The sequence below is a fragment of the Sinohyriopsis cumingii genome, chromosome 4, assembly GCF_028554795.1.
Source record: "Sinohyriopsis cumingii isolate HCF-2022 chromosome 4, ASM2855479v2, whole genome shotgun sequence".
NCBI classification, from domain to species: domain Eukaryota; kingdom Metazoa; phylum Mollusca; class Bivalvia; order Unionida; family Unionidae; genus Sinohyriopsis; species Sinohyriopsis cumingii.
The window spans coordinates 21,230,361-21,254,612 of NC_142964.1; the positions used below are offsets into that span (position 1 = coordinate 21,230,361).

A 24,252-nucleotide genomic window follows, 5' to 3' on the forward strand; every position below is an offset into this window, starting at 1 on the left:
CTCTACAAAAAGAGTTTTCAGAAAAAGAAAAACTAGCTTTCTTGGTACAGTTGACACTAAGGACAGGTGGTATTCGTCATGGGTTTTTATTCTCCGACGAGTTCTCTGTTTGACTCGACCTATGTGACGATTTTACGAGCCGCAAATAGTGCTTACTGCATGTGTTTCTCAAACCTGTCGTATAATCGGCATACAGCATATACAGAAAACATGAATGATTAATCTCGTACAAGATATCATTGGTCTCTTGAGATGACGCCAAGTACGACGTATACAAAGTTTCATAATCTGATTGAGGCACCCCTCCTGCAATGACATACATTGAAAATTCGCTGTTTAAAGCATGTACTGTCACTTTTCAATTTTGATTTAAGTCATGTTTGCTTAAATGATCACAGAAAACATGTCTAGAAAAGATTATTATTTGATGTTGTGGGAAGTCTGGTTATTTATCAGATGTTTTTAATATTTTTATGCGGACTCCATCTCACTAGACCACGCGAGACTTATAGAACTAGAATAGTGAATGACTGAAAAGTTGTGTCTTTTTCTATGTATCTGATACATTTCCCTTGTTATTGTTTCTGATCACACACGATATCAACGGGATCCTTTCATTCTTGGTTCGGTCACATAGCTCTGCAATAGATCTAGGCGTCCATTGCTTTCGCAGATGTCTTTTTTCATTAACAAATGCACCATGACATCTGAAGTTAGAGTGAATGTTGCATCGTGTGCTATATTATGATCTTTATTTTCCATATACCCTATTTTTGTGTTTCATCCCATGCTTTGTTGTACCATCATAACTTTAAATCTCTGTAAAGCATATCGTAATGTGACTTGTAGTTTAGGTTATGGTTAGAGTTATTTATAATGAATGAAATATAAAATAAATAAAGAGCTCTATTAAACCTATTAATTTAAATGAAACAAATATTTTCTGTGCTTTCGCACATGAATAGAGAAAATGTTGAAACTTATACAGCTATAGATGTGATGAAAACTGAGCGAAAAGGTACGATTATATAAATATAAATATCATTAAAGATATAATTCCTTATTATCTTTGCAGCACTTGCCTTCTACTCACAGAATAGACGCTACAAGTCCAGTATTTGTTATAAAAATTGGGTTTTATTGTGCATGAGGTTGATAAATGGAGATAGATACATTTCTTGCTCTGTTATACCCTTATCATATGGGACAAAGGTCAAGCCACATTTTCCTTGAAGCAAATAAATCATCAGGCACTTTTCTTAATGCAATGTCATGATCCTTCAGAAGCTCCAATGGACTGACCACCACTTATATGCTGTTCATACTATGTTGCTTATACAGACAAGTAGCAAACTAACCAATCAGAAAGTTACTCACCACTTGTCATACAATAGACCAACCCAGCATGGAGAGTAATCAGGGTAACTTCATTGCTCAGTGAACAAAACTCGAATAGGTAACCCTGGTTCAAGGTTGCCTAAATGGCTAAATATGTGTAAAATGAGATAACACAATAATTGCAACTGATGACTTTATTTCACTCATTAATAAACATTAATCTCATAAAATAATAAAATACATACTTCTGCCTAATTAAAACAAGATAATATAACATTATAAAATATATGTTCCTGCTACATTACTTTTTTCATTTTCCATTTCTGTTCGAGATCCTTCGAGTCATTTCCATCCGGGTTCCGTCACCTTCTCAGATAAAGGTGACTATAGGTTCTCACGAATGTCTTTTATGTGACGTAACGCCTGAATTCTGTAACTTTTTAATCCTCCACTAGTCTTGCGTGCTCTTGTGAGATTTAGTCCAGACGAGGTATTTGTGACTCATATTACTGTCCAATATGCCCTAAATGTGAACATTATTAAGGGACCTCATTTCCTAAATAATCGCATTTTTCTAGATCTCATAATCATAATTATGTTGAAAATGAACCTTTACTAAGCACCATGTCATGACGTTTTACGTACTTCTCGCAAATGCTTGCTTATTTGTGCACGTTCGAATTACGTGTATTCCTTAAATGATGACAAAAACCCACACCCATACACCCAACAGACTAGAACAAAGCAAAACAAATAATACCCGATTCACGCGGTCCACTGTAAGCATCTAGAAAATGAAGAATAAGTGTAACTGTGAGAACGATAAATACGGCGAAGATGAATCCGACCGCTATGAAAATGTAACGGAGCCGTTTGGGAGACTTTCGTTTGAGTTCGAGGAAGCGCTGTGCAATCGAACTCGTACTAGAGCATGTGGAAGATCTTTGTTCGGCACATCTGCGGCTCGAGCTACAACCATCTCCATCGCAGCCGCTATCTCCTTCCTGAGAAAGAAATACGGAAAAAATTAGACAAACTCAAAGGCTGAGAAAGAATTTGCAGAGATTTGCTTTGTTGGATTAGTTAATATCGAGAGACACATATGCGTTACAAAGAACAAAAGAGCAGTCAGTTAATACAAATGCCAAGAAAAAAGGAAAACACACACATATACATACATACACATATGACTCACTCTCAGTAAATGCATATACATACACACATACATATCTTCATATATAGACGCACATATACGCATATAACATACCTGGTTGCATTTATACTGAGTATGATACATTATAAATATAAAACACATTAATGTGTCACCTGTAAAATACATCAGAATATGTTTGTTAAATCACATGAGTGAGCGTAAATGCAAACTCTTTTGGGAGAAAACACAGAAAGTATCATCAAAATATAAGTATCATTCAAAATACTTTGCTTAGTAATGTTATGAGAACATTATGATAAATTGTGTTGTATGTATTAAGCAATAAAATATAATCGAAGTGATACCCATCTTCCAGCACAATGCAAAGAAAATGCAAGTTTTTTAATCTAGCGGAGTATATATGTGATGTCTTCCATCTTCCAAATTCAATATCCAGATTACGGGCAGATGTCCTTGTTTTTAAAGGGATTTTCCAAATCTGTTCACTTTTACTATATCCATATACCATTTATAGCCATACTTTGAAGGCACATTTCTATATCATGTAGCTCCTGAACATTCGTTGGCTCTATTGCCAGTATTGTAAAACTGATTGTTTGACGAAAGAAAAGAAAATCTTTATGATCCCAACAGCTTGATTTATCCACACTTTTCCCAGACCAAGAGTACATGCATTTAATAAATCATGACGAACGATGCCGATTGTTTCCATAACGGGCTTCTATGTCATTAAGTTACCTCTGAGAGATTCCTATTTTGTATTGTCTGAGAAGAAATCTTATATGTTTCAGAATGTGGCAATATCTATAGATCAGTACGGGCGTCATCTACAATTCTCTCTATATAAAATAACGACATTAATAGGTCAAACATTTCACATTCCACCTTTAGTGGTAAATATTTCATTAAATTCTCATCTACCGCAAGTATTGCCTTGGAAACTTGTGCACCTTTAGTTTGTTTGAGATATAGTGAAAGAACCCCCTGTTATAATTGTAAGAAAACAAATTTGTTAGCAACATTAAAAAGCAAAGGCAGAATTACACACCTAGTTATATGGGAGAATGAGTCTTAGCGATAGAGAGACAGACAGAATATTGGACACAACTAGAAAGGCTGTATCAATACCAGATTAAGGTGGTAGGAGGCTCAGGTCAATTTCAAAAACGTCCGTTGTCAATCAGGCGCTGGATAGAATAAAGACACAAAAGTTCACTTTTGCGCAAGAGATAGAGAGATAGAGAGAGAGAGTATGCACATGAGTTAAATGTATTTCAAGGTTAATTACTAAAACGAGGAACATGAAATACCATTTATCTAGTTTTACCTTACTATACGTTAGCACCTGTGCACAGGAAAACGTGAAAGTTTTCAAAATAAGCCTTTTATAAAAATTACCTAAATGGTAAACATGATAGATGTAAACGTTTGCAGCTAGCCCATAAAGTCTTTCATCTATGAACAAGTTTTCGTATAAATTACTTAAACCTTGTCATCAATGGGCTTTTTTTAAAGAGATTTATTTCTTTGCAGGTGTATAAATGCATTGCATAACATCTGTTATAATGGCACCTCGCTTGGTATCTAGCACTTGTCAGATTTCGAAGGTAAAACCGTAAAACTACAACACGAGTAGGAGAAATCATCAGAAATTGCCTCTGAAACACAGAACCTAAACGAACTAGATTATATTTAACTTGGTGAGTTGTATTTTAGAAAATAAATTCATGCAAAATATATAAAGATTTGTAACGTATACAACGGGCAGTTAGAAATGCATTTAATGAAGAAAATGAAGTTTCTCAACTGACTGGCCTAAACTTCGTCCAAGTCTTGGAAGGACACCAACTGTATATGTTTATATGTGAGTTGGTTGTTTGGACTGTTTTTTTTTTTGGAAGCGCATTAAATGGACAGTGTGAAAATATCATTTAACTAAGAGAAAGAAGTTTCTCAATTGATTGGCATAAACGTTATTTAAATCTTGCCAGAATAGTTACAGCATAAGTTTACATTCTGATAAAATATATATCGATAAATAGGGTTGGATGGCTGGTTGGACGGTCAAAAGCAAATAAATAAAAGAGTTGATAGCGTAGGTAATGTTTTATTGCCAGCATAGGTCATAGCATTAAAATAAAAAAGCCTTTGCAGCGTTATGTTATATTTGTTTATTTGAAGCACATATTTCCTTTTATTTAAATATTCTAAGCTCAAACCCTGTGCCAATCAGCAGCGATCACAATATAAAGTTTCTAAGATTTCGATAAATAGTAATGTGAACTATTCCTTTAGCATGTTAAAACTGCGAATTCATATTTGCGCATTATGTGAAACAACAGGATATCAAGGGAGATTTATCCAAAGATAATTTAAAATGCATTCTATAAAATATTGCAGTCACATGACTGCATCTGATCAGTTCCAAAGAGAATAAAATGGTAAATCGTACGTTTTATTGACGACCATATGTGTGCAATATTACACATGACGTCATGATCTTTATTTCGCAATTGTTTCAAGGTATATGTCATAATAAATCTACATAAATTCCAATTTTTTTAAAGAGCCATTCCAACACCGTCTGTACTTAACTTGCTTCTTCCTGATATACTAACACTGTGTTAATCATATTTCAAGGAAAATAAATTCCCCTTAGTTGTTAAAGTGCTATTAATTTGCCATGGTCTACCTTACAGACAGCCTAAAATTAGGTCAGCACGAACATTACCAGGCAATAATTGTGTCAAAGACGCCATGACATAAAATAATAAATACATAAAGAAATAGAGCAATTTGATTCCGATTGTATTAACGCTATGTACAATACATGAGAAAATAGCGGCAGCTTTCTACTGCCACGGTCATAATTATATTACTGACAACGATTTGGACATGGATTAGTCATCAGAAGTACTGAGATTCGTCAAAATTAACTGACACAGTCCTTCACATTCTTCGTTACTGAGACTGGCAAAGATACCATAACTGATGTCAATGATAGGTCAAACTTCACAAGTTCCGGTGTTTTTCGATACTGATTACAACCGCTGAGGAATTATGGGATTTATGCAAGATTTAATTACCTCCGAAACTTAAGAAACTGACAAGGTGCAAAACTGCTTATCTCCAAAAACAGAAGCTTTTAAGTGTCCCAATGTGCATACGCTTTTTTACGTTTATCTCACTCTGCATTATCATTGCTAAATATACGCTCTTGCTATCTGGCAATTTATAATGCAGGTTTTTGGGTTGTTATATATACTTCTATCAGCTTAGCTGACATGTAGTTGTGTGTTACGAGTTAAATAAACTAGTTCAAACTTTGCATCCTTTTACTTTGTTTGGCTGTGATGACTTGCTAAGATTGGCGTAATGTTCGTCTTGATTGGAAATTATAGGTAAAATGCTTCATTAAAGTACGTTCCCGTTTGGTTTTGGGAAACGTAAAATAGCGCATGTTCATTGGAGCACTTTAAAACATTCTGTTTTGGAGATGCGAAGTTTTGAACCTTGTCAATGTCTTCATTGTCAGAGGAAAGTAAATCTTGCATGTATTCCGCAGTCCCATAATAGATACCAATGCGATCGATATTGAAAAACACCCGAACTTTCAAAGTCTGACCTATCACTGACATCAATTGTGGTGCCTTTGCAGTCCCAGTAATAGAGAATTTGAAGGACTGCATCAAATGACTATTGACGAATCTCAGTACTTCTGATGACTAAATTAGGACCAAATCGTGCCAGTAGAGAGTTGCTGCTATTTTCTCATAGATTTTACATATTATTAATACACCGGACTCACGATGCTCTTTTATTTTATTTATTTCTTCTTCTATGTCATGGCCTCTTTGACACAATTATTGCCTCGTAATGTTCTTGTTGACCTATTTTTTGGTTGTTTGTAAGGTCAACCATGGCAAATTAATAATACTTTCATAACTAACGGGAAATTATATTCTTTGAAATATGATTAACACAATGTTTGCATATCAGGAAGAAGCAAGTTAAGTACAAGGGGTGATAGCAATGCTCTTTAAAAGAATGAAATTTAAAGAGATTACTTCTGACATACAACACAAACAATTGCAAAGTAAAGATCATGGCTTTCAATCCGTCGTTAGATAGAATAAATAACCAAAATGTTTAATATTTATCGCACAGAGAGCACGCGAGAGAGAGAGAGAGAGAGAGAGAGAGAGTTGGTGGGGATTTGTTTAGGATTTGACGCCATTTCTCAGCGGAAGATAAGCTATACGCGGCGGCCAGTATAATTTGTGGTGGAAGAGCCAGCGAAAATCCCAGTAAGAACCGCTGACGCATAGGAAACTACTGGCAGCTCTCTCGTATACCCACACTGACGAAGCCCGATACTGGAACCCATGCGGACAGAGGTGCGATGCCAGTGATCGGTAAGGCGAGCGCATTAGACCACTCGGCGACCCAAAGGGCTCCGCATCCCTGGTTTCACCTTATTGAACTTTAGCACATGGATACTGCAAAACGTCAGTTTTAAAACTACGGCGTTAATAATAATTACCTTTCTGTACCTAAAGTCTAAGTATCACAAACGTTCAAGATTTTATATTGTTCATAAAGACTTTCATCCATGAGCAATTTCATACAGAAATTACTGTAACCCTGTGATCTTTGGATTTCTTCAAGAGGTTTATTTCCTTGCAGGTGTATAACTATATTACCTAACAGGTATATACCATAAGCTCTGTTGTAACTACGTTACTTGATAACTATGATTTGTCAGATATCGAAGGTACAAGAGTAAAACTACGAAAATAAAAGGGTAAATCATCAGAAATTTCCCTTGGAACACATAATATAGACAACAAAGAGCATATTTAACTAAATTTTATCTTTCAAACGAAATTCATGTAAATATCTCTAGCAATTGTAACGCAAGCAATGGACATCGTGAAAATAGCATTTAATGAAGAGAATGAAGGTTCTCAGCTGATTGGCATAAAGTTCGTTCAAGTCTTGCAAGGACATTTAATGTATACAGTTTACATTCCGATAGAATAGATGTTTATATGTAGTTTTGGTTGGCTGCTTGGACGGTTGGAGTAAATAAAGAAACAAAAGGACCGATAGTTGGGCTGTTGATAAGGCAGGTAATGTTGTGGTGCCAGCACAGGTCCTGGGATACATTAGAATAAAAACCTTTGCAGCATTATGTTATATTCGTTTTTTAAAATATATTTTCCTTTTTTACTAGGTTCTAAAATCAAACTCTGATCCAATCAACGGTGAGCAAACACTAAAGTGTTTAACATTTCCATAATTAGTAATGTAAACTATTACTTTAGCATGCTTAAACTACATATATATATATATATATATATATATATATATATATATATATATATATATATATATGCATCCTGCGAGATAACTGGATATCAAGGGAGATTAATCTAACGATAAGTTAAAATGCATTATAGAAAATGTTGAAGTCACATGACTGCATCTTATCCGTCTTGAAGAGAATACCAAGGCAAATCATAAATTTACTAATGATCATATGTGTAAAATATTGCGCACGACGCCATGATCTTTATTTTGCTTCCTAATGATGCACTAACCGCTCCGGTGTCGTAGTGGTTTAAGCGTCCGCCTTGGATGCGCGAGGTCGCGGGTTCGAGCAATGGTTGAGTCATACCAAAAACTTATTTTAAAAAATGGTACTAACAGCTATCTGGCTAGGCACTCAGCATTAAGAGGTTAGTGTTAGGAATGGTCGGCCTAGCGTCAGGATCATGTTACTGGGTGGGACATAATGCTACATTTTTTGCGGCTTCATGCCCCAATGCTAGACATCACTATAAGCTGTCACACTGCATACATTGTAGCAATATGACTGAAACATTGTTAAAACTACGTTAAAAGAATCCTTATCACACACACACACACACACACACACAAACACACACACACACACTGATACACTAATCATTTGAAACGTTTTGACAAAGAGAAGAGAAAGTATTCGCAGAAAAGACTTTGCCATTTCTATTATTACAAATTTATTTTTATCTGAGCTACATAATATCAAAATATCCAGAATTTAGGCTTGACTTTGAGCATCGTTCGAGAAAACAAACCATGAGCCCAGAACCTACATTAGCGTTATTTGATATGATTAAACTAATACGGACACTGGACCAAGGTTAGCGTTATTCGATATGACTAAAATAAATTTGTCTTTATTCAAATATATGTTAATATTTTTGCTATAGAAGTTATTAGAGGTATGAAATAATGTAACTATGAATGAGTTGGGAAAATGTTGTTCGTCCTTCTACTTCAAAAATGATCATTACGTCACTCCGTGTTTGATTTCCGTGAATACGTGAGTGACTGATCAAGCCAGTTTGTGCTCTGATCTGTAGGCGATGCACTTGACGGGAGATGCCACTTGGTTTCGTTTGATCATTAGAGGACGTGTTGCATTTCTAAAGTTAGGCTGCTCACGCTCTTGTGCTTCCTCTGCAGTGCTCGTAAGATCAAAGTCTTTATCTCCAACATGGTTGAGACTGAGCCCGGTGGAAGATCCTGTTCGGGATCTTCCCAAGCCTGAAGGTCAGTGTGAAAGTGTTTCAAGGATGACTTGATGGAATCTTTAAAGTGTTTCTTCTAAACACTCTGAGATTGCTTTCCATCTTTCAGCTCATAGTTGAATCTTCTTTGGCAGTCTGATATCCTCTTGACGTGGCCTGCTCATCTCATTCGTGGTTTCATCAGCAGAGTGTGGATGCTTAAAATGCCTGCCCGTGTGAGAACTTCAGTATCTGAGACCTGTCATTCCATCATATGCTCATTAGTTTCATTAGGCAGCGCACGTGACAAAATATTTCAGTTCTTTGCATGGCGTCTGTACGCTGTATTTGTTGGGCATGGATTCAGCAAGGGTCGGCACTACAAAGGCTTTGTGGATCGTCGGTTTTGTTGATTTACTGATAACTCCGCGCTCTCACATATCTGCGCATATTCTACCAAAAGCACGCTTGCTGTAGCAATTTTGCCGTTCGTTTCGTCATCGATGTATACTGTATGTGACACTTCGCTTCCTAAATAGGTGAACATGTCCTCTGCAAGGAGGGTTTGTCCATTCGCTGTGATACAACTTGATAAGTAATGTCTTTGCTGGTGCAGGTTGATGCGCAACCTCTGTGTTTTTGATGGTGATTGTGAAGAGAAATGTTCCCAACTCTGTTGCATGTCGGACATAGATTATCATTTAGTGAATATTCGTCAGCATATAGGAGATCACGAACGGTCTCTTTTGTAACTTCATCGTCACTTGTAATCTCTTTTGATTGAATAGCTTGCTATTAGTCCAGTATCTGATCTCGATCCCAGTATCATAGTCACAGAAGGAATCAGTACACATGGAGAAAACACTATACTGAAAAGGGACGTGGCCAACACAAAAAGCCAACACAAAATTGGTGACTGTGAATGGTTTAGATGACTTGCTTTAATAGATGACACTAGCGAATAAGCTATCGTGGAATTGTCGAATTTCTCTAGCAACCAAATTCTGCCAAATTCTTCAAAAGACCCTCACTGCTGATTGCCATAAAGAATTTTGTCAGGTCGATGAATGTCGTGTACAGGTTGGCGTTCTGTTCTTGGCATTTATCATGGAGCTGGTGAGTTGCACAAACCATGTTCATGGTTCCTCGTCCTTTCCTAAAACAACACTGACACCCTGGCAGGATCATTTGATTGATGTGAACACGGCTATTCAGAAGAAATATGGCGAGGACTTTGTTGGTTTTTGACATCAAGCAGATTCCACAATGGTTGTTGCAGGATTTATGTTGTGTGTCCACTCGTACAGGTGGAAGATGAATGTATGCTTTCACTCGTTGGGTATATGCTTTCATTCCTTGGGTATAGTTTCCTGAGTCCACATTGACTAGAAGAATTCAGACAGTTTCTTTGCCAAGTGAGAGGCTCCGGCTTTGTAGGGATTTCTGCTGAGATTGCTTCTGCTCCAGGTGCTTTGCAATTTGATTGAAGGTCAACTGCTTTCTCAGCTTCAGTCAGAGTGGAGTGGTCAGGAAGAGACTTGTTGATTTCCTATAGGCACAGTGAATCATTTGTCTCACTGGTTGATGACTGTTGATTGCGGATGTTGTTGACGTTTCCTGCTCATCTTTTAAAGCATCTTTACTATGCCGATGAGCAGTGTAGTGCTGACAGTACTGGAGATGTTCCTGGTAACTGTGACTCGTAGATTGTCTTTAAAGCATTAAAGAAGTTCATTTCATTCATGTCTGCGCAGAACTACATTTTCGTCTGCCTAATTGCTCAGACATGAGTCTTGCAAGTCTCTGTGTTTGCACTGGACAGTTATATTAATGATGTTGTTGAAAGATGTCTTCATAGATGTTGCATTTGTCACGGAATTGTGTATACTTAATGCCAATGGTTTATATATGAACGAAGCTGTAGTCAGGTTTCGTTTCCGCCTACAGCGTTAACAAAAGATGGTTTATGTTCGTCTTTAGCTATTTCAAAATACCGAGTTCGGTTTACCCATTGCTGCACGAACAAAGTGCTCGCAGTAAGAAACGCGATCACATTAATCTTTCTAGCCGTGGATTTCACCTTAACCAGAGCACTTATATAGTACACTGTCATTGTTTTATCTGAATGGACGAGTCTTTTCAGGACTTTGGCAGTCTTAGGATATCAATCTTCAATTGTAGAGCTGTGTTGCTGTGATTGCGTTTTGTTGAATTGTGATGAATGGTAACGCTGGCTCTAAGGACGGTATTGGTTTACTTGAAGTCTGGCAGTGAGGAATCAAAGCTTCTGGACCAATTGTTCTGCAGGAAATAGGGAGGCTCTTCAAGAAACATTCTGAAAATTGAGAGGAGCGGGTTGCTCTTTGACCACTTCTCAACTGTGGAATCGAAAATACGTCGTTATTGTCAAATGGACGCCATGACATACACATGTTTGATTTAGGAATCAAAATTCAATTTCAGTGTTGTGAAAATTAATAATACATACCTCCTACATGTGGATGAAATATTATTCTTATTGTTGTACAAATTGTTTTCGTTGCTTGGTGACACATTCATACCATAGTTTTAACACTGGCGTTCATATTCTAAACGTTAATCAACAATGGTGATGTAGCCATTTGTTAGATTATATGTGACTGTAAGTTCCATAAGCTGATTCTTGTTTTATCGCTCGATGTAGTTACAAGTCCTGATTAGTTTCTTTTATGAACGATATCATTTTCTTAAATCAGTTGCTTAACTCATTGCGCATAGCTGCATAACTTTCCGTCGTTCTCTCGTACAGGCCTGTCGGAACCAAGTGCTACGACAATATCGAGACGGCTGGAGATGAGTCCCGATGCAGTGGATGACCATCAGTTCCTGCTGTAAGTAACCTGATGTGCTGCACTTTTCACACAGCTCTTGCCATCTGCCATCACAGCCACTGGATTAGCATATCTGTTCGGCCACTTGATTCACCAGAAAGTTCAAGATGGAGCCATGTGTAGATGTCTACTCTGGGTCAACCTTCACAGGTAGTACCGTCTACCGTTACGGTAGAGAGCGAATGGCCTGACGTGACCACTGGGTATTTAAAAATAATCTGGGAATTATGGCAATATCATTTTTGCATAACAGTGAATAAATAACGTTTGTCTTAGTATCACGTTAAAGGATTAACCATACTGACCTACATTCAAGTCATTTGATGTGCTTGCGATACATTTCTTTTCGTCACGTCGTTATTCATAATTCTCTATAGTGTTTAATGTTTAAATTATATTTTAAACACAACATAGTTTTACGTATCCAAATATATGCATATCAGTCTATCCGTAAATTTGTCTGTCTTTCCGTACTGCCTGTATGTCTTTGTCAGATCATTGGTTTATTATTGTATTCAAGTTCGAAATATTACGCTTTTCTGGGAGATATGCTCATTTTACATTGTCTTAAGCATGTCTATATTGTGTGTTTAACGTATATTAAATTATTGTCCATTGCAATGATCATTTATAAACAACAATTACCTAGCTACGTTTTGTCCATGATAGTAGATTCTATTTTGGGGTAGTGATGCTGTACATAAGTTGTTATACAACCGTCATATACCTGTGTACAGTTTGGGGTAGTTTCCTATAGATATGGTTGAGTATTGCGACATAGGTCACATGGGGATGTACTGAGAAATATGTCACACGGGAATGAACTGCGACATTGAGTCGTAACATAGTCGTGGAGATGCATATAATGAGAAAACTGAACAAGTATTCATATTTCTTTTCTTTCTTATATTCAGCACAGTCAATTCCATTGATATATTATCAGATTTAAGAACAGGACTTCATTCGGAACCATTTAATCTTTTGAACCTGTGATTGAACGTTTATGATTATTTGGATTTAATTTATAATACTAAAAGTTGCTCTTAAATTTTCATGTTATAAGTCAGAGGTTTAAATTAGTTGTTTGTTGGTTCTGCTTCTTTATGTTACCTAGTTCAAGACACTATAATCGCAACAGTTGCTGTGATGCTTCGTATCTAAATTATGTGTCCCCCGATTATTAGAACGTAGCCCTGTATTACACGTTGTAATTTAATGTCACCCTGTTTATATGTTGTAATGAATTCTTTTCTTATCTAGCGTGTTTTCACCTATTCCGATAGTGTTTTACCAGTGAAGCCTTGAAGTATTCAAATACCATATTAAAAGATTTCGAATGTTGTTTTCCTATTGGCATTTTAAAATTATCGAATGTCGTCTCGTCAATTTAAGATTTGACAGTAAAAGTCTGTTGATATTAGTTTGTTTTATATAGTCTGGTACAAATAACAAGACTAACTTTTCATTCATTGATTATATATATATATATATATATATATATATATATATATATATATATATATATATATATATATATATATATATATATATATATATATATATATATATAGAGAGAGAGAGAGAGAGAGAGAGAGAGAGAGAGAGAGAGAGAGAGAGAGAATAAGTTCACATTTGTTTTGTTCTCTATATTGGCTTCAGCCGGTCTACGTAGCCGTTGGGGTCTCCTTACTCATTTTCACAAAATATTTCCTGGTGTGCTGACAAATAATAGCGTGCTGAAACATCACCATCCAACTTAGTGCTTATACAGTCTGACGCGTGAAATCAAGGCTCATTAATATCTTTCTCAACTGTCATCAGACTTATATCTTACAGAGATATATGTTGTTCTTAAAACAAATCGTCTGTTTATACTTGTGCTATCTGATGTTATCAGAATGAATGTTATGAATGGTATTTTTCGTTGACGAAATGTTTCCTATCATCTTTAAACGACGTACTAGTGAGCAAATGGCAATCAACTTTGCATGAATGCAATAATTTTGCTCAGTCGTATCACGTATCAAGACTACAAAGAGTAAATATATAATTGCAAGTCATTTGGTGTCGTGTAGATATATTATATTCCTTCATTTATTCGAACTGAAGTATATTTTATAACTATATTGTATTTGACATTAATCAACATCATACATGTTTTGATGCTTTTATGGCGTTGGATACGAACGGTACTAAATCAGTTTATGTCACAATTTGAGCTCAACAATTACGATGGAACGTACGATATGATAATATTATTAGCTTGGACATGGTATCTATTTTTGGGAAATATGTTTTGTTTGCTGTTGTTCACGCAGACTACAGATAGTACTAATATTAGTACCCCTACTCCTACCAAGTGGAGGGGGTACTAACATGAGCATATATGTGTCAATGGAGCCTAATACCAACAGTTTGAACATATTCCTTGCATATAATGAAATAAATTGAGTAGTGCTCATATTTTTAAAACTGGAAGTATCGCAAATCATTGAAGAAATAGTTGTAAAATCTCGTTTATGTAGACAAATTGTAGTAAAAATATGGTACGGTTTGAGTCAGAAACTCTGCGCATTAAAAGTAAATACTGTTTATCGGCAACTTTGAAATTCCACCAAGATGCTATTATTAGCCACTTGATTGATAATAACATAGTGTAGAATATCCAAATATGGTTTGGCAAGCTTTATAGAGAAAAGGGGTCACGGCTAGAGTCTCGCGTTATCTATCATGGCGGACACGGTGAGGTTAGTGTAACCATGCCAGTTTATTGTATCGTGCAAGGGCTTAATAAATTCCAAATAAGCCAAACTTCTTTCATAACATGATTATACTTATGTAGTAGATTTCTACACTGTTTGTTTTTCTAACTTTAGTGATGATTGTTTTTGCTCCATTACATGATATGGGATCAGTTCGTAGCCTCACCCGCAACAAATCAAGTTGAGGCTATGTCATCGTAGCTAAGGCTACATATAGCTGTGATACCTTAACTTTGACAAATCGCTACGATTACTATCATCTAGTGGAACGCACCGCCCCGCATTTGGTGAGTGACATTTTGTGACGCTCGGCTTTTGTGTAAAAAAAAACCTGTCTGACACAGGAACAACCCGCGCACATTTCATTTTCTTTTACACGACTTCCTTTGGCTCCTGAATGAAAATATAAAAATGTTTTTTTTTAAAAATAACTTCATTTGTATTATTTCCTCCTCCCACTGCCTAAAAACATGTTAAAAATGGAATTACAGCAATAAATGGTCATCAAACATAATCCAGCCGACTCACATATAGAGAGCTATGCAGCAAACTGCATTTATTACGTTTTTAGAAAACAGTTCAAGTTCTGTCAGTCTCTTTGTCTAAATCATTTATTTATCTAAAAATCAAATAAATACAGTGCATGAATTTGGATGAGCGAAACCGATGTTTTCAGCAGACACGTAGATTGACACATCATGAGTTCACGATTTTATTGCGTGACCAATGATGTTGGATGAAGAGTTTTAGTGTCAATATAATGACGACTGTCTCTGATAAGCCTGGCTGAGCTAAATAAGGAACACATCGTGTTCGGACGTGACAGACATATTTATTATGTGTCTGGCGTTTATTTGGATTAGCTAATTAATAAAGACCACATATATATATTTTGCGATGAACCTTATAAGCGTTCATCTAGGATGTTAGCCTTTCATAGAAAATATTGACAGAAAAGGATTCCACGAATAAATTGACAGATTTCCAAAACAGTGTTGTTGCAAGAGAATAATAATCATTGCTGTACAACGAGAGGCATTAAAATATATATTATTTGTTTGTGACAATACCTCACAAGATGTGACAGTGACAGTTCTATTCTCGATTCTACCACAGCAGTACGTGTTGTAGCTAATTTGGTTTTGTTTATGTTCTTTTCTTCTCTTTTGTTTTTGTTTATTTTTCTTCTTGATGGCTTTATTTTAGAACAAATTGCTCATTCGTTAGGTGAAATATTCACCAGTTTATCTACCGACTCACCTATGAGATGTCCTACCAATGGCTACAGAAAATCTGTAGAAGTAGTAACTAGTTACTATGATGATGAAAACTGTAACTTTGAATATTAAGCAGGATGCTTGTGGTGTTTTATTGGTTTAGAGAGCGGATGAGATAACAATGGGAATTGGACATGTTATTATACAGAAGGTTTGTTCATTATATCTTAGCACTCAGACTTAAAATTCAGCACATCTTTTAGAGCGTCCCTCTCATGCAAAATTTATTTGTCATTACCGATCAAGCTGCTTTTGAAGTGCAGACAAGTGATCTTCTGTTGATTGTTACCATTCACACAACAATTTCCATTTTTATTGGATTCTTTCTGAGAAACATACTGGAATTTCCTCTTAACGATAGAGTTTGATTCATACTATGTACATGCTGTCTTGATCTTAGATTTTTTAGGTAATCTCTCTCACCATGCATCATTTTTGATGTTTTAAGCAAGTACCTAGAAATGATTTGATAAATTGTAAAAGTATATGTTAGAGTTTTTAAATGATGTAAATATCACCTTTATTTATGACACTTGCAGAAATACGGTATGTAACTGGATCGAAACCAAATGGATTTTGGATCGAGTGAAAACGCCGACCACCACGTATGCAAATGAAAAAGAGTTTATGAAATGAAAATAAACTATACAACAACAATTGAACACGTAGGCCCTAATAATAATTTACCTCGCACACTGACAATTCAAAAGACATAAGACTCGCTAATATGCAAAAAAGAACAAAACCCATTCATCAAATGATACGAAACTACCGCACTGAATATGAAATCAAAATAAATTAGTATGATTCATGTAAGATATAAATATGGTAAAAATGGTCCCTGTAGCTATATACAGTGAATAAGGCGTACTCAACCATCTGCTTTAAGAAAAAGAATAGGGCTTGTACAACCATACTATGTGATAAAAATGAGTATGGTTCATACAACCACATGCTTTAACGAAATGAGCATGGTTCATACAACCACATGCTTTAAAGAAATGAGTACGGTTCATACAACCACATGCTTTAACGAAATGAGTATGGTTCATACAACCACATGCTTTAACGAAATGAGCATGGTTCATACAACCACGTGCTTTAATGAAATGAGTATGGTTCATACAACCACATGCTTTAACAAAATGAGTATGGTTCATACAACCACATGCTTTAACAAATTGAATATGGTGCAAACAATCATATGTCCTTCTAATTATAAATCACTGTTCACTGTTCCTTTGTACAGTCAGGTATCCGTATACTTCAAAGACTTTCCACTGTTACAAATTACGCTTCTTCACTGCTAGCTAATTTGCCACACGACCCGTTATTCTGCTAAATATAACAGCTACTGCTGGTTAAACTGATATAATACGCTGCCACACTACTGATCATGCTAACACATTATCAACCAAATGCTGCCACACTGCAAAACTCTATCAGCCTTTTGCTGCCACGTTGCCAGCGCTATCAGCTATATGCAACCATCCTGCCAGCCCTATCAACTATGCTGCTAGCCGTTCAGGCCCTACAGTAAGTTATTTAATTATAGACACTCCCGGAGAAGATCTAGGCGATCATTGTGCCTTTACATAGCAATATACCAATCCCAAGTAAAAAATTAATATCCTGGACTAAGAATCAGATTATCATGTATTACGACATATGGTCTTAGAAATAAGTAAAAGGAAAGAGTGAGAAGCATCAAGTTGTGTAATATTCAACAAAATAATTTTATCCCAAGAATAGAAAGTGAAAATGTAGAAAGAATTTACGATAACGCGAATTAAATCCCAAATAATCCTAGAATTACTAACACAAGTACTAATGAATACATTTCTGAATAAAATTTAGAGGTATTTCAAGTAATTTCCAACGCTGAAAGTGTTGATGGGCATGTAGTTGCCGATAGTTTCTCATGCACAAATGTACCAATGGCCTGAATTGTAATGATGTGACAGAACAGTCTTTCGTCGAATCATAGTAATATAACCCAAGATATCACTATAATTCCAAGTTAATGTCTCTGTCAAAGAATATTACAGATGAGCACTTTGTATTTTCTGTTGACAAATAATTTGAATAAAGAAATTAAACACAAATGAAATTCTGAGCACAACAATAAGACTATTCTGCCTCAAGGCATTTAAGCACGAATAAATAATTTTCTCAGTAAACAAGATTACTAATCCCTCTACGTCACCTGTGTCACAATTAATATTTTTTTTTCCAAAAAGAACTATTACTTCATAGAAACTTAAATTCTAGAACATCTGTTCCTAAAATTATAATATAGAACACGGTAAACACAATGCCCTTGGCTCCAACCAAGACACATATGTTTACTACTATTGATAATGGTCCTAATATTAAACTCACACTCATGGAGAAAATATTAACTATGTATTAGTTGTTCACATAAAAAAAACAATAAACGATTCTGGTCAGGTAGACAATGAACATAATTTTTGGACACGGTCAGAGACAAAATTCAATTTTACATAGCGCACAACAAATAATGACAAAAACTAACAAACAAAGCGATTTAAATATACATATCACATGTGCATCATTAATAATGATCCGAATACATAGTTCACAATCAAAGAGATATTTTAGATAGTTATTTTGTTGCTTACAAAATAAATTTCACTGGTCAGGTACACCATCAACTACAAAATACAGATGTACATAATATATAATCATTAACAAAAGAAAATATAAAAAACAGATTAAATATTTCTAACAATATGTAGAAAACAAATTCACTAATTTCGGTCTGCACAAAGTCGACAACACATTTTGAAGTACAAACAATATCATCATAATAATCAAATGCACACATGATATCACGTATTGTAACGGGATTTTAGCGTCCCTTACGGTAAATATAAATATAAGTGGCTGATTAATTAATTTAGTGATATTATGGTAATGAATAGTCGGATATATATATATATATATATATATATATATATATATATATATATATATATATATATATATATATATAAGTGAAAAAGACAATCTATAGAAGAAGATTAATCGCTAATTTCATCTTTTGAACAATAATAATGTTGACAAGGTGACATTTCTATTCACGAAACCATCGTGAACACTGATATTAATTCTTTGTGAAAGTTCATTGTTCTTAAGACTTTAAAAGTTTTATACATTCTAACATGTTAGATATTGTGACAAATCATTCCTTAATATTGCTATAAATGAAAGTTGCAATCTCATATTCACATTTTTGCAAAAATGCCAGTTAATTGTCTTAAAACACCGGTAAGAATATTACAGTCTCCCACATCTTGATATAAGTCTAGTAAAATCATCATAATGAGTAATGAGAAAAAGAGCAACACTTTTGTTTATATATGATAACATAGCACCTTCGACTTATAATCAATGTCCTTCTGAGATTTCTATAACCAAATTCATCTTATACTAACAATTGCAGAATTGCATTTGCACTCTTTAAAGTGGTATGTTTTGTTGCGTGTGACTGATCATTGTTCATAATTGAAGGTAGAAGCCCATGCCTGACTAATGTCTCTTCTTTGTAAATCAGATATTACACAGCTAATTTTTATCTCTGATGGTAGATTATATCATAAGATTATAATTACTATTTGAGGCTAAACAGGTTTAAATTCCAGACTTCGGTATTCCTGTCAGGAATCCTAGTGTAACTGCTCGTCTGCCATGTTCTTACTAAACTAAAGATATAGTAATAGACCTGATATCTTTAAAAACTTAGACCGTTCTAGAAATGAACTTTAAACACTCATCCTGGTCCTCATAATCTGACTTTGGTTTTTATTAATTGGAGAAGTAAACAGAAATTTATTTACTTAAATTAGTAATTGGAATTACAAAATAGTCATTTATCGTTTTCAGACGAAATCGATATTTTGGAATTATCGTGTATTCACTCAATGACATTTTGGATTATGTAATTCTGATAAATCAAGACAGCACATCAATACTATTCCAGGCTACTGATACACCAACACATCCGAGATCGGAATTCATTCGGAACACCAATGGAATTCAATAAGAATACTCTCTGCATTTCGAGTTGTGATAGAACTTGTAGGACTATTTGGAATTTATTTCACAATAATGTAGATACTTTTTAAATTTTCTCTTCGTATTCTAGGAAAATAAATTATTTGTTGAATTTTACAAAACTTGGCCTTCACTCGTTTCTATTAATTAGTTTAAGAGCATAAATCCTATGCTCATAAACTAAGTAATAGAAACGAGAGAAAGCCAAGTTTCTACTGCGACTCGCAGTAGAAAATTCGGGGCTCTCGTCTGGAATACGAATGCCTCTTAACTATTTCAGAAACTTTTGTATTCGAAATTATTTTCACTTTGTTTCTGAAATTTCTAAGTCCCATGTATATTAATTAATTGCATATATTTGATAAATCTGTAGTAAAACCAATAGGATATGTTTTGTCAATAGTGTAGTTAAACGTTGTGCTTCATATCGGCGGGACTCTTAGAGCCGTATTAGAGTATGGAGCAGGTTTGATACAAGGCGAAGTTTTATCACCGATACTATTTTTTTATTTATTGAGGATCTGGAAATAACATTAGAATATATTCAGCATGTTATAGAGAGTTATAATAGTTATTTTTATGTTTCATACTGTTGGTTATTTATTTCTCTGATAATGCTAAGGTTATTGGTCTAGAGTATTAAACGAAAGTTTTTGAAATATTTGCTAAATGTAAGATATCCGCATCTGACGTTATTATATCCAGTGAACTTGGAGGAATTCCACTTAAATACTTAATGTTCGTTTTCTAAGTGTTGGTTTCGATTAAAAACCTGGCAATATTATATTGAATACTGTATACAGGCATTTATTTACGGAACGTGAATCAAATAATAGTAGTACCGGATGTTTCGTTCTCTCCATAATCATTAAATTTTTCCAAGTTCATTCCAACTATTTTGAAAAAAGGGCTACATATGCTTTCCTATCAGAATATATCAATAAATTGCAAAATTCTGATAAATTGTTTCTGTATGAGCATATTAAAACTGACTGTGGCCGAAAAGGTTATTTTCAATCTTTTTGTAACCGTAAACAAAGATAAGCACTAACAAAACTCTTCTCATGATTTGAAAATTGATACTGGTAGCTATGGAAGCTATAGAATAGATGAAATTAAAACTTATTGTATGAACACCATGATACTGAAGATGAAATATATTGTATGCTGTTGAACAGTAACGATATTGAAGATAACATTTATTATATGCTTTGTGACGATCATGATAATGAAGCAAAATATATTGTAAAACTTAACAAAAAAATTGTATTGTCTAAATTACTGAAAATGAAATAGGAACAGTAACAAGACTAGGAATGGAATTGTTCACTACTATACTTACATACATCTTCACGACTCTATTAATACTCTAAGTCACAATACATCCTCAGGTGACACAAGTCACATCATACCCACATCTGTCATGTCGCAAAACTTCAACCATCCAATTGAAACATTTCTTCACACTTTACATAGGTTTATTCTCTAGAACTCAAATCCCCCAAAAATATTTTAATATATCCTTATTTTAATATAGAAACAACTCTAATGGAAAACAATTTGGCTATTAAATATAGTTTTAAAATGATCATTTCAATCCATAGTCTGGGACAAATATTTAATTCACAATTTAGATATACATAAAACATCCATTTTAAATAATAGGATAAAAGAATGATTGAACGAAATTGGAATTACTTGGCGAAGAACAAACCGGTTATAGAGCGGGTTATTTTACAGTAGATATATGTTTGTACATTGTACACATTAATCTGCACATATTTAAAGAAAGACGGGTAGATTATATGCCGTATATTTGGACTATGAAAAACATTTTGATAGGGTAGAGAGAATTTTACAGAACCAAATTCTAGTTAGTAAAAGTATTAGGTGAAAAATGTTATGAATTATTAAGGCGATTTATACTGATGTAAAATCACGTGCTAATTCTATATATATATATATATATATATATATATATATATATATATATATATATATATATATATATATATATATATGTTGAATTGTCATGTGGGCGTACGCCTAGGTTGTGTCCTATCGTCTTTACTTTTTTCGTTAATTTTGAACGAATTAAAACCCTTCTTGGCTGACGGAAACAAGGGTGTTTTGGTAGAAACTTTAGAACTATTTTTACTAATGTATGCAGAAGATTTTAATGTCTTTGCTGCCACTGCCCACCGGTTGCGAAATATACCAATAAACTGCATACACATTGATTCAAGTTGAAATCAAAGTGAATATGAACAAAAAAAAAAAAAAAAAAAAAAAAAAAAACAAAGCTTGATCGTATTTCCCAAAGGTGGCTGTCTTAAAAGTTATATCACGTGACTATGCATATTTTGACGTATAGTTTTTTCAAATATGGCAAAATACTTGCAACTAGATTGTTTCATCTGTTGGACTCGAAGATAGCTCCCATTCTTAATTATGGAGCTGATGTTTGTTGTTTTTATGATGTCAATGATACTGAGAAAGTTTATTTGTCAGTTTGTAAATATACTCTAGGCATATATAAGCCTACCCCAAAAGCATTCATATATAACGAAGAAGGAATATTTAGTTCGCAGAATATAAGAAATAAACGTAATTTGAAAGATTGACTTAGAATGCTAAAGAGGCGAGAGACATATATCTTAAACATAGTTATGATTTACAACTAAGATGAAATGTTTGATTGTTGGGCTAACGATGTTAGAAAGCTTCTACTTAGTGAAGATTTGGCAACGTTTGGTGTAAGCAGGGTGCAAATGATGAAATACATTTCTTAGAATGTTGAGTCAGAGGTGTGAATATATTTTTAGGCACAAACTTCTGGATGAGAGTAAGTAGTGGAAAGACTTTTTTCTATAAGTCATTTTGAAAATAAAGTTTAAGTGTCAAAGATATCTAGAATTGTTTGGATATAGAGAATTTCGTTACGTAACTTGCACATTAGAGGTAATACAAAAACATATGAAAATATTTTTTTTTCGAGAAAGATTGTGTCATGCTTGTAATGTTAATATCGAAAAATGAATTTCACTGTATTATTGCTTGTCCGTGATACGAAAAATTACGATGAAATAATGTACCCAACTTCGCATATAAAAACCAGACTTGATAAGACTTTAGGACTTTTATGCAAAATGATAAGGGAAATTTCTAATGACTAATTTAGCAATGTGTACTTTAAAAGCCTTAGCTATTAGAGAAGCCGTTTTATCATCATCTCCTGCTAAATAGACTTTAGATCAATATTAAAAAGGTTACATTTGCTCCATTTAGATTTGTTAGCACTCTTTAATTTTTATTGTTTGATTGTTGTGTAAAACATATTTGAATTTTATTGTTAGAAAAAAATAAAAAATGATTTTTTACCATGTCAGAATACCTTCAATAAATACAATTGTTTATCTGTTACACACTTTAACTCTCATTTTTGTACTCCATAATATATAGATATGTATCATGGTCCAGTGGCCTGTATTACTAATAAACACTATTATTATTATTATTATTATTATTATTATTATTATTATTATTATTCCACTAGTTTGTTAAAATGGTTGTTTCTATTTGTCCATCTTCTAATTTGTATTATTTTTGTTTTACTTTTTGAGACTTTATGGTTAAAGTTGTAAGATTGGCATATTTTAGCCCAATATTGTTTTAGTATGTACTTCATAAGCATGAAGAGTTATCATCCTTACAATAAGCGCCAGGAGGCAAGCTTGCAATGCACAGTAGATCATATATCGATAGTTAATATCGACACATTTTGGTGATTTTGCTGTCGATTGCAACATATTCTTTAACTTTTGTAGAAACTGGAGAGATGTTCATAAATGAAATATATGTTTTAATGATTTCCAAATGTTTAACAAGATAAATCGTACTGTCAGATTGAGAGACAGAAATATTTCTTTATCTCATTTAGATTTACTCTCTAGGCTTTGCGTAGATGGAAATTTCTTCTTTGAAATAGGGTGGCTAAATTGTTCAATTGTTCAAATGTATGACGTGTAAATGTTAACCTAACTGGACTTACTATGATTAAACTAATTCAATCCTAATTGTGGTACCATAGTAGACTCAGTCTGTCTTCCTAAAATAAATAGCTGTTCGCAAAGAGCCCTATTGGTAACGTTAAAATAAAATATAATCAATAACGCTTTGTGTCATCACCAGGATAAA

General features: G+C 34.2%; 1 protein-coding gene across 1 annotated transcript in view; it reads right to left on the minus strand.

Moving 5' to 3' along the window:
• Positions 1-24,252, minus strand: part of LOC149800786 (uncharacterized) — a 35,815-nt gene that overhangs the window by 10,481 nt on the left and 1,082 nt on the right. Inside the window, exon 2 of the mRNA XM_089954770.1 lies at positions 2,099-2,342. Within this exon, the coding sequence (XP_089810896.1) occupies positions 2,099-2,342 (244 nt within the window). The remainder of the gene's footprint in view (positions 1-2,098; positions 2,343-24,252) is intronic.